Source organism: Cibotium barometz, chromosome 33 (assembly GCF_041138505.1).
Source record: "Cibotium barometz isolate CiBa-2024 chromosome 33, ASM4113850v1, whole genome shotgun sequence".
Classification (NCBI taxonomy): domain Eukaryota; kingdom Viridiplantae; phylum Streptophyta; class Polypodiopsida; order Cyatheales; family Cibotiaceae; genus Cibotium; species Cibotium barometz.
In genome coordinates this window covers 27264427-27277153 of record NC_141078.1, presented here as the reverse complement: position 1 = coordinate 27277153, position 12727 = coordinate 27264427, and the positions used below count along the sequence as shown (strand labels likewise).

Sequence of the window (12727 nt, the reverse complement as noted above, 5' to 3'; positions counted from 1 at the left end):
TCCAAGACCGAGCAAGATGATAGCATAGGCTTTGTCATTCTTGGCAGTGGGAGCATAAGTGATAACTTGCTCAATGTCGGAATCTTCGGGAGTAGCATGATGAACAACATCCCACAGGCCTTCTTTCATAAGATGGCACTTGATTTTGATTTGCCAAGTATGAAAGTTGGACCCATTGAATTTGTCGATAGACATGAGAGAATGGGTAGAAGATGCCATGTGGGAAGGTCTTACCTCTTGCTAATGATGCAAGGGCAGTGTCTATTCCCTTACAAGAGAGAGTTCAGTTTTGAATTGTTTTTGAAGAAAAATAGAACTGAAAATATTGAAGCATACCACTTTGGTTTTTTTCCTCAGGTCTTCCACCCTTTCAGGGGTAACCCGAGAGAGAGAGAAAGAGAGAGAGCTGCGAACAGAGATTTTTGCAAATAGAGAAAGATGTAGTACAGGGCCACGATACCTAGAGAGACCGGAGAGCGAGCAGAGGTGGAGAATTTGTTGCAGAACCTCGGGCAGCTCCTGGAGAAGTGCAGCCTGTTGAAGAAGATGGCGCAGAATTCAGGAGCAGCACGGGGGCCAGGAGCAGGAGCACATGTCGGGGCAACACAAGTGCTGCTCATCCAGAGATGGAGGCCGACAGTAGCTGCAGGTATGGAGTGATGCGCAGCCTGTAGAGGGTGAAGCGCAGGCAGCAGCAACTGTAAACAGGCCAATGCAGACAGCAAAAACTGGCGCAGAAAATGGCGGGCAGATTTTGAGCACGATGGAGAGGATAACGAGCGACGAGGCAAGGTAGAAGAGAATCAGGGCAGCATCAAGCTGGAAATGAACTAGGAAAGGCTGGCTCTGATACCATGTAAGAAATATGAAAGCAAGAGCAAAACTAGAAATGAAACAAAACAAATGAAAGACAAAGAGTTACCTTGAGATGAGTGTAGACAAGACACAAGATTGATTACTTTCATTGATGTGACACCTACAATATATAGGTGAGAAGTACAAGATTTGAGTAGACTGACTTATGGGATAAATGTAGAGGTGCCACATGGCACTAGACTCAAGACACAAAGGCTTAAGTGAAACTAGACTAGAAATAGTACACCTAGTGTGCACTTATTTCCAACAGGGTGGGGGTAAGGACACTGCTATTGGAGGGATAACTCGATCCCCAGAATCCAAAAAGTCCAGATTGATCCTAAGCACAAGTGGATTGCAGCCTCGGTGGATACAGGTTCAGAAAAACTAGTCATTGTCTCTCTATATGCCTCAGGATCGGCATCATCCCGGGTTGAGCTGTTGCAATCACTAGTGGGTGTAGAGGGGCCTATGATAGTGGTGCAAGACTTCCATATTGTTGAGATGCCCATGGATAAGCTAAAAGGGCTGGGTCAAACTCTCAGGGGCCAAGAAAAAAAGGAGTGGCACAGGTTAAAGGTTTAAGACAAGACATGTCCCTTAACCTGGATTTCACCTGGAGCAATGGCCAATCTGTCTCGTTGTCAAGCCTCAAGGATCACCCTATAAGGCAAACCTACAAAACAAACCATAAACTATGAAGGGGGGCCGGCATACTCGCCACCCAACCATGACAGCCGTGAGCGAGGCTCACAATCTTGGCCGTCCCCACCGAGCCACGAGCTGGAGCGTCATGCTCTCGTGAGTGCCCTACCATCGTCCTCATCCGGTGTCCTCTACCACCCGGGGTTGTCCCCTAAGGATGACGGCCTCCTGCGCGATGGTGCTCCTGCTCCACGCACTCTGCACTCATGTGCTCCATCCGTCGGTGTGTGCCCAACTGGTACCCCTCCCCCCAATAACTAGGAAAGGAACGCCCAAAAGCACACATCCACCCACAACATATCATACTCTAGCTCGTCAATCTGCCTGCCCCACTTGCTGCTGTAGGGCAGCCCACTGATGATCGTACACCTCTGTCCAGACAACCTACATATGGCTGTCCACAACCTTTGGCTGCGTGTTGTAGACGTCAAGTAACACGGATGGCTGTGGCGTGTGCGGCTCTACTATACTACCTTGCATCTGCATGAGTGCGTGCACACAGGCCATGCGTGGCTGCATGGGAAACAGCCCAAAAAACTTGGGCTTCCTCACCCCAAAGGGGTGCCCATCAGCAAGGCGCAGTCCCCATGTGGGCTGCCACAACCCCTATCGAGCCCCGACAGTCCCTGCAACCGCCGACAGCCCTGGTCGACTCCAACAGCCCTTCACAAGTGCCGTCAACAACCCTTACCTCGTCCGTAGCACAGGCGACCAGGTAAGGGACCCCCACGCGTGCCATCGGCTTTGGGAAGGTAGGTGTTTTTTTTTTTTTCTAATGTGTGTAAATATATGAGTCCCCTTGATATTAAAAAAAAACGGTCCCATGCTTTTCTAGAAACAATGTCCAACTTTGTTCAAAAAGTCATGCCATGCTTTTTTTTTTAAAAAAAACATCATGCTTTTTTCTAATTTTATTTTAACAAAAAAAACTTTCTGTCTTTTCTTTTAAAAAAACTGAGATACACTGTTTTTAGACTACTGCCGGTTGCTTTTCCCTCTTGCGCACTGCTATCCGTACACTGTACGGACTATTCAGAGGTGGTCGTACAGGTCTAACGCTGCTTTTACTGCACACCAGTCCGTACATACGTACAGCTGTGTATACTGTGCTCGTACGACCCCTGTACCGCAAGTACCGCCTGTCCAGGCCTCTATCCAGACCCGCCACATGTGTGGTTGCTGTACTTGTATGCACAGGCCCGTACAGTCTTGTACGGCTGCTGTACCTGGTGCAACCTCTGTACAGCCACCTGCCCCTTAGGATAGCCAGCATGGTCAAGCATGAGACTCTTCAAACGAGGGCTCACTCCACACATAAACCACCGCGATTGCTTCTCCCCTCCCTAACACGACTAGACATGCTTTTTCCCTACGCCAACCACAATCTCATGCAACATAGAGCAATGACTTGATAGAAAAAACAATGATTCATAGGAAGAGAACAATGAGAAGCATACCCGGGTCTCTTGTTAGATGTGACACATACCCATGCATACCTTTCAGCTTCTTGTGTAGGGTTAGCTCTGATACCACTATCAAGCTTCCAGGATCACCCCGTAAGGCAAACCTACAAAACAAACCATAAACTATGAAGGGGGGGCAGGCATACTCGCCACCCAACCATGACAGCCATGAGCGAGGCTCACAATCTTGGCCGTCCCCCCACCGAGCCACGAGCTAGAGCGTCATGCTCTCGTGAGTGCCCTACCATCGTCCTCATCCGGTGTCCTCTACCACCCGGGGTTGTCCCCTAAGGATGACGGCCTCCTGCGCGATGGTGCTCTTGCTCCACGCACTCTGCACTCATGTGCTCCATCCGTCGGTGTGTGCCCAACTGGTACCCCTCCCCCCAATAAATAGGGAAGAATGCCCAAAAAGCACACGCTATCAATAGCGGACCAAAAAGCACACACTATCAATAGTGGACCAAAAAGCACATGTTCGCCCACAACATATCATACTCTAGCTCGTCAATCTGCCTGCCCCTAGCGTGCACGTGACACTCACTGCTAAGGAAGGCCAGACTAGACATGTGTTACTTGTCTGCCCCAATCATCCAGACACAAACCTCTAGGATCTAAAGTCTATATTAAACCCTGCCAAATCAATGGGTTGCAAAATTAGCATCCTCTTTGAAAGAAAGCAAAGCAAACCTTATATAAGCTCGGTACTGAAATTAAGGAGGCATAATCCAAACATTATTACCTGCAGCCACCCATCATATGATTATCATATGTTTGGAGAACCAAGAAAATTATGGCATAAACCATTGTTTCGAGAAGCGTACATGCAATTGTAAGCCGAAATATCAAGAAAATATGGCAACAAATCCATGATTTTGATGCAGTACAAGTCACTGTGAGCTAAGATAGACACCAATTACAGACTCACTGAGAATGTTCAACAAATCCGGTGAGTTCACACATCTGGGTGTCTTGTACTGTGTCGGAGACGCACCGAATTCTAGTGTATATAGCATGATATTGTGAAAGGTTGATTCCTTCACAATGCAGAGTCTGAGAGGTCCAATAGTTCCAGCTGCCCTTCCACGTTGGTAAGGGTCATTGAAAGATAAGTCCAAATCCTTGCAGCACTGAGTCAAGATGGTATCATTCATGTAAACACTGTTACTGATCTCCCAAAAGATTGCATAATGCCCTGGCCTGGAGGAATGATCAGCATGACTAGTGAAGTCAAGCAGGTCCATGTTTCCCCCCCTCAGGGTCTTAGATGCTTGATTAACCACTGCACATAATTCTCTCTCATCAGTTTTATCTGTGTTTATACTAAGCACAGCATTCCTTCGCCGAACAAAAGAAAACTGTGGTAACGCATGGTAGAAGCCTGTGATTCTGATCACATCACCAAGCCGATAGCGGTACAGGCCTGCTCATGAATACACAGAGAGTGTCCAGACATCACTTGACTACTAAAAGCAACCAGTTCCCACACTGAGGACTAAACTCGGGACTAAGGGTTTTGGCCTCACATGTGGACCCTTAGGACAGACATGGTTGATAGGCCTTATATGGGGAAGATAGCCTGTCCATCCATGATGTAGAGGGGAGTTTTATGAGCAAGATTGCCCCTCCAACTATAATGGGCAGATGGACAGGTGTGGACTTGTACGGGCAAGATTGCCTATCCATCTGGATGGCAGGCAATTTTTGCATGTACAACTCCACACAGGCAGGAAATGTTGTGTAACCAGACTAAGAAACTGTGCTAGCTGTCTACTCCTGGAGATTTTCATACAAACTGCTAAGAGCAACACTATTGCCACATAAAAAATCAACTTTTTGCACATGCTTAGACTCGAGTGAGAAAGGGTGAGAGTAATGGACCTGCCACCGTTGTCACGATTACTTCATATTCTTCACCGATTTCAACACCTGCGATGTCAACCGGTCCTACCTCTGCTTTCTGACGCAAAGGCAGAAATTCAAAATAGGCTGCATATGGCACCAACGTGAAAGAGACCTGCTCGGGCAGAGACTTCGGGTTCAGATTTATGCCAATAGTGCACTCAGACGATCCATAATCACCACAAACGAGCGGTATGTCTCCAGCATAGTTTTTCAGATATGGGACATAGGGCTCCATAACTCCAGTCACGATTGTGTGTATGTATTTTACATTTGGCCATAGGCGCTTGATGATGCCAGACCAGCAACCCTTTGCACACTCAGCATGAACCTTTTCAGCAAGCAGGGGATCACAACGGAGACACTTCAAAACATCAGCTCTAACAGATTCATCTGTGATTCGGTCACTGAGAGTGCCTAGCCGGATGTCGGTGCTTAACTCTTCCCAAACCTCCTCCAATAACCTGAAAGCCTCAGTTATCCCATATGCAAGAAATGATGATATTACAGTCACTTCTGTGGCCTGTAGCAAACCACAAAGAAGATGGCAGTACATAGATTGCCGAACATTCGGTCCCAAAACCACTCCCATAGGACTTGTCCATTGGGGGAGGTTCTTTAAAAGAGCTCCGCTCCGTAAATGATGTGTGCTGGCAGATCCCGCTTTAAGTCCTCCTCTCGTCATGAGAAGCTTCCCAACGTAGATGAAGCAGAGAGCTTTACCCACAAAATCCATTGAAAATTCCCTGAAATCTATGCCACAATGCAATCACATGCCATGGGCAATGCAAAGGGGATGGTTATCAACAAAAGAAATAGTGCCACCAGGTGCTGTTGGTGTACTGGAAAGCAAGCACACACATGCATCAAGCAAGGAAAGGGAAATGGTAGAGCAACAAGGGAAGCATGCCAACCTCTTTAGTATTGCATTGCTGAGGGAGAACCTCTTTGATGTTATTTGCCGTGACTGTGTTGTTGCAGGAATCATTCTTGGTCTGCCGCTTGAGGTTCCTGAGCTGCAAGTGGTACACAGAAATTAGGACTTCCTATATGGAATTCTTAATGAGATGAAAACAGAATCCAGCTCATACACTACTGATAACCATAAAGAAGAAAAGCACACACAAAAAAAGTATAAACACCGCATCAGTGGCTGCGTTCTACTGTAGCTGCTGCACACGTGTAAAAGGAGGGACCTTAATCATTTGGACACCTGTCTTCAACCACACAGAGAGATTGGGGAGGTAGCTCCAAAGCACAGAGCTAGGGGCAAATCATGGCACATTGGACAGCTCAAGTGATGCCAGATTAAGTACACAAACTATTGGCAGGGGTTATGGGAAATCCTCACCGGCACAAGGTCGCCCTCTGCTTATGGCTCCTGGCAAATGGTGGTTTGGCAGTCGTTAGCCATCATACCTGGAGTATGGACTGACCTCCTGGTGAGCTGGTTAAGCCCCTTTTCTACATAACTTCTACTGCCTAGACTTCTACTAACTGATTTATGCTCTTATGCTTCTATATATGCTTGGGATGCAAGTTGGCCAGCATCAGGAGCTCTCGACCTGCTGTGGAAAAATATTCATGCACAAAACCCCATAAATGCTGCGCTGAATACAATGCCTTGTCCATGGACCATACTGCTGCCTACTGCCTGGACACTTGGCCGCCTACTGCTTGGGCACCCATGCTGGCTACCGACAGGGTGCCAAGCACTCCCATGATGATGAAGATGCTGATGACACTGATGATCGTGATTCTGATGATGATGTGGTTGCTGATGATGAGGATGGTAGTTCTGTAGATGATGATGGTATGCGGCTGAAGCTGATGATGATGCTGACTTAACTGCTGACTAATCAGGGATTAAGACCGTTCATGCAAAAGATTAGACATGGCACAGGAAGCTGCAGAGATTCCAACAGCTCAGCTAGTCCTGGAGTGGTTTCCAAGATGCTGAATTGGCAAGTGTGATGTGTTAACTATGTGGAAGCATGCTTGATATGTGACTAACGCTATCAACTGAGATCCAATTCATGCATACCTAGCTACTGTGCATACAAAAGGTTTCTGGCTATCCTCCAGTTGTTCATGCGCTAACACACATGAGGGCGGCCTGTTTTGTTGCTTTATTGCTTGCCTTCTTGGCCTTGCCTTTATATAGGAATCTGATGGCAAGTCATGCTGGTCGGCCATCCCTTTTTGGACCCAAAAATCTTATCCAAAAGGTCATGAAACATGTTCATATTGTGTCCAACTTGTGTCCCATCCAATGGTACATGTCTTGGGCACCTCCTAGCACCTATTGGGATGTTCAAAACTCCCCATCTTGGATTATATCCTGCCCCTTAACTTGTGTAAAATGCGGTTGTCAACTGTAACTGTTTGCTATGTCATCATTGCCACATGGCAGTGCCACATGTCAACTAGGTTGTCCGACCCTACCTATCGGCTGCTATATGATGTCTGGCTGGCTCTGACTTGCATACTCGTAGGTGTGTCACATTCTCCCCTACTTACATTGCAATTGTCCTCAATTGCACGGTGTCCATATAAAGTGCCCGTCCATAAAAGGAAAAGATCCGAGCAAAGCTCATCCAAGATACCCAAGATCCCAAACACTGCGAGACCACTTTGCGTCCACTGCAAAGGCTCACATTACGTCCTTGCCGCGTCAGTATGAAGACCTACAAACAAACATGCAGATGACCAATTTCCACCTGGTCGAGCACTCTCTGTCTATCGAATCGTCCATGAAAAAACCCTGCAAACCTTTGAGTATCCTCCGGTAGCCCACGAGAAGAACACTAGAGAATGGGAGCAAAACTTCACTATCCAAACTCCAACAGCCACTAATGCATCAGCTTAGATGGAGCACAAGAACTGCTTGCACCGTCTCCAATGCACCTTGAAGGAAGAAAAAAGAACCAAGACCCATAGTGTCACAAATTCCTTGCACCTTCTATTTTTCTACTGTTCATGTGTGGCATGTGGAGCCTGACATGACATACATGTATAGCTGGTGTAGCCTGACATGGTGTGTCTGTGTGGCATATGGAGCCTGACATGACAGTACATGTATGGCTCGTGTAGCCTGACATGATAGTACCATGTGTGGCTTGTGGGGTCTGACATGGTGTACATGTGGCCCATGGAGCTTGACATGATGAAATTCTCTAGGACTAGCTATCTTGGAGATCTTTTGTATTTATGTTCTGGGAAGGTTCCGAAAGGATCATGAGCCCTGGACATTTTATCGGATACAGCTGAGCAGATGGGTGTTTCTTCCAATCTAGCTGCACTCGTGTGCCTGACTTTGATTTTATCTTTGGATGACTTGTCTTGTTTGCCTGGACAATGCCTGAGATTTTTGCCTGCGTTGTCCATGGGACCGGGGACGCCTAGGCACCCTGTGGACGTGTATGTGCACACTTGTTTGGGACTGACAAGTGGTCTACATGTGTTTTGCAAAGGTGGTAAGTATTCCCAAAAACTCAATTTACAGCTTTATGAGTTCACATGCTCATAATTATTGGTGCAAGTTCACACTCACTTATAAGTGAGTACACATTGAGCAGGACTTATTAAATACACGTGGCGGCCAAAAGCTGGGCACTGGACATTATTTGGGCCTCCTCCAAGTAGGCACCCCCTTTTGGACCCGTGGGAGCTAAAATTGGCGGAGGAGCTCTAATCTTGAGTAAGACTCCAGTTTTATGTGAGGTGCCTGCTTTTCCAAGTGCATGGGAGCTGGTCGACTGCTTCTACAGGCTGTTTACAGCCTTCTATCGCGACAAAAACCTAATAGGTGCATGGGAGGTGCTGGCCGACCCCTTCTGCATGTTCTCCACTACTGGCCGGCTGATTTACAGCTTGAACAAAGGCTGGATAGAGCATAAAAACCGAGAGGAAGAGATGGTCCTGGGCATCTGGACAGTTTGTATTGATGCGGGTACTACTAGGAGTACCATACCCGTTGTAAGCCATATATCTATTTCAAAGGCAATAAAGAAATCAGCTTGTTCTTACTTGGTCTTTGTACGTGATAATGTTGAGCATGATGCTGTAACTCCCATAGATCAAGATAAGAATGATTTCTTAAGTGAATATGCTGATTGTTTCGTTGATTCACTACAAGGACAGTTACCCTCAGAGCCAGAGGATCATTGTACTGAAATAATCCCTAGGAGCTGTCCTCCTTACCGTCCTCCTTAGGGTGAGTGCCGCCCAACAGGAGGAAATCATGACTCAAGTAAATGATTTACTTGAGAAGGGGTTGATAAGGCCAAGTTCTTTGCCTTATTGTTCTCTAGTTTTAATTGTGCAGAAAAAGGATGGGACATATAGAATGTACGTTGATTATAGGGTCCTTAACAAGATTACTATCAAGAACACGTTTCCGATTCCTCGAATCGATGATATTCTTGATAAACTTGAGAGAGTTGCTTGTTTCAGTCGCATTGATCTTAAGAGTGGTACCTCAAGATGTGCATAAAACAACTTTTCGAACATCATTTCAATTATATGAGTATTTGGTTATGCCATTTGGACTTACGAATGCCCCCACCACTTTCAATAGAATGATGGACATAATTTTTAGATCTCACCGTAAGTTCACAGAAACTTTCTTTGATGATATTATCATTTTTTCAAAGAGTGAGGCTGAACATAAAGAGCATCTTGCCATTGTTTTTGAAGAGCTAAGGAAACATAAGCTTTTCATCAATGGGAAGAAGAGTGAATTCTTCTTGTCAGAAATTCACTATTTAGGGCATATTGTTTCCAAGGATGGAGTATGCATGGATCCCGCAAAGATTCAAGCCATCAAGGATTGGCCAGAAGTGCAGAATGTGCATGAAGTTAAGAGCTTTATTAGTTTATGCTCTTATTCTCGTCGATTTCTTCAACACTTTGCTTTCTTAGCTTCACCGTTACATGATCTAACGAAGAAGAAAGTAGCATTCCGTTGATTGGAACCCGAAAAGACAGCTTTTCAGAAGTTGAAGGATACCATCATATCAAGGCCAGTTCTTATTCAGATGTGTGCTCAAGGCTGCCCTGCTGAATTGTCTTGGTTGATCAGAGGGAAGCACAGTGTGTTGCTTTTGTGGGACACAGATCTGTGTGTGTGAATCCTCTGTGCTAAGAGGTCTTGAGGGCTACCAGATTGGACATATAGGTTTATTCTCCTGGCTGGCTTTGTTGTACTCAGTTTTACATCTCATTGAATTTGAATAAAGAAATACCGAGGGGCGCCAAGCTTTGGGGCCAACAGGTGTCAATTTCATTTCAGTTTTGGGGCATTCTAGCTCCAGTTAATTTTATTATTTATTTGGACTACAAGTGGAAGGGTGACTGCTAGTCTACCGCACTTTGGTTTCTACCAGAGGCCGGTTTCAACTTCCAAATGAGAACTCTCGTTTATTACAGCACAATATACCATAGAGAAGGCACACCCGTACAACACCTCCCTGCTTTCCAAAGGTATTCTCCATCTTTACCATGGATGCTTCAAACCCTTTCCCAAACAGCAGTAGGACTGTACCGTACCACATGTCCTTCCCTATAGCCACAGCTTACATGTAAGCTCGAGAAAACTACAACCTGTTCATATGAATCCAAAGACATGTTCTCCACATGAAACCAAAGACCTGTATCCGATAAACCAAAGACCTGTATCCCATAAACCATAGTTTCCTCGATACCAAAGTCCTGTGTCCTATTTCCATGAGAAATCCACAGATACACCATCCAAGCACGGTGCCATAACTAGGGTTGATTTCCACAGCAATACCCTTTGCTTTTTCCATAACTCATAGAGAGAAAGATAGAGAAAAGCCTATCTCTATTCTCCTTCAGCCAACCCACGTGCATCCCATAGAGAGAAAAAGCCCAAACGCAAGTGTACCAAGAGAGAGACGCCTGCTTTCTGCCCTCTTGCAATCAAGTCCACGCGACTGTGCCAGGGAGAGAGAGAGAACCCAAAAACATGTTCAGCCTCTTGTACCTCCCGCAACCAGCCCACGTGCAGCCAATCGTGAGAGAGAAGATAAGAGATCAGTCTGCTGTGCGCTTCTTGCCAAGAGACCTTGCGCTGCAATTGTGGGTGTCGCCTGTGCTCTCTAGCAACCAGCCCTCTAAGGAGAAGCGCCACCCCCCTCGACTCTACCACCCTTCACCTTATAACAAAGATGCGATTCGCTTTTCTTCAAAAAAAACTAAAAGCAATAGCAAAAGCACATCCTCCAAAAATAATATTATTTTAAGTCATCAAAGGTTATAAAACCTTATAATCTCAAAATCCTTTTGTCCCTTTCTTTAAATCCTTTTGTCCCCTTCACACTTGGGCTAGCCACACACATGGGTTTCTATTCTTGATTCCAAGCTAATGCCTCTCACACTGTCCATCCCGTGCCCGTGTCCACCTGCTTGTTGTCCAGAGAAAAACATAGGGTCATAACAGTGTCAGAAAGTCAAGTTTGACAGACACAAGACACTTGGTTTGCTTCAGCCCTTACCCATTCCACAAGAACCATGGGAAAGCATTGCTATAGATTTCATTATGGATTTGCCGAAATCAGCACATGGAAATGATGCTATATGGACTATTATAGATCGTTTTAGCAAACAGGCACACTTATTCTTGTGAGAAAAACAATCAAGCCAAAGCACATGGCAAAGTTGTTCTTAGCTCAGATTTTCAAACATCACGGCACGCCCAAGTCTACTGTGGGAGATAGAGATCCTCGGACTACCAGTTTATTTTGGCGGGCATCGTTTGATAATATGGGCACAAAGTTGAGTTTTTCATCAGCCTATCATCCTCAAACGGATGGTCAGAGTGAAATTGCAAATTCAGCTATGCTTGACTTGCTCAAGTGTTATGTATCTGAGCAGAAGTCAGATTGGGAAAAGTATTTGCCATTGGTAGAGTTTACATACAATAACACAATGCATTCTTCAACTAATAAGGCTCCATTTGAGATAGTCTATGGCAAGGTGGTGCTTCCACCTATCTTACAAACAAAAGATGAAATCTTTGCAGCAGATGAGTATGTCCGTGATTTGGATATTGCGTTTACACAGGTTCGGACAGCCATAGAAAGATCTCAAGCTAAGCAGAAAAAGACAGCTGACAAACACAAGCGAGAGGAGATTTTCAAGGAAGGTGATTGGGTATTACTTAAGTTTGAGAAAGCACATCTTCGGAACCAGCTAGGTAAGGAAGGCCGGTTTCCTAAGCTTTCAAACAGGTATTACGTGCCATTCCAAATTTTGCAAAAAATAAATGAAGTGGCATACAGATTGGTATTTTCCGATCACTGGAAAATACACAATGCCTTTCATGTCAGTTTACTGAGGCCTTCTGTGGGGCCACCTCCTATGGAACCAGTTTTGGAAGATCCACCAAAAGTGGATGAACTTGAGGAGGTATTGCAACCTGACCAGATAGTTTTTCATAAAGAGCGCAAGCATCTGTTTACAGCCTTCTATCGCGACAAAAAACCTAACAGGTGCATGGGAGGTGCTGGCCAGCTGATTTACAGCTTGAACAAAGGCTGGATAGAGGATAAAAACAAAGAGGAAGACATGGTCCTGGGCATCTGGACAATTTTCCTTCTGACCGGGGACTTGCAGGCTTGTGTACATCTGCTGGCCGATTTCTTCTGAGGCTATTGAGGGCTGGTTGACTGCTGAAAACAGCCTTTGAGGGCTGGTCGACTTGCTCCATGAGCCAGACAGGAAGAAGACGATAATGTTGAGTTGACCCGGGCTGATGTGGGTGTGCTATGGGCTGTCCA

At 45.8% G+C, this 12727-nt stretch overlaps 1 protein-coding gene across 1 annotated transcript in view; it reads right to left on the bottom strand.

The window, feature by feature from the left end:
* Positions 1-3761: 3761 nt before the first annotated feature.
* LOC147619460 (jasmonoyl--L-amino acid synthetase JAR4-like) overlaps positions 3762-12727 on the bottom strand; it is a 35516-nt gene continuing 26550 nt past the window's right edge. Inside the window, exons 2-4 of the mRNA XM_086773130.1 lie at positions 5840-5941; positions 4905-5671; positions 3762-4446 (exon numbers count right to left, since the gene is read on the bottom strand). Coding sequence (XP_086629256.1) covers positions 3914-4446; positions 4905-5671; positions 5840-5941 — 1402 coding nt within the window. The 3' untranslated portion in view covers positions 3762-3913. The remainder of the gene's footprint in view (positions 4447-4904; positions 5672-5839; positions 5942-12727) is intronic.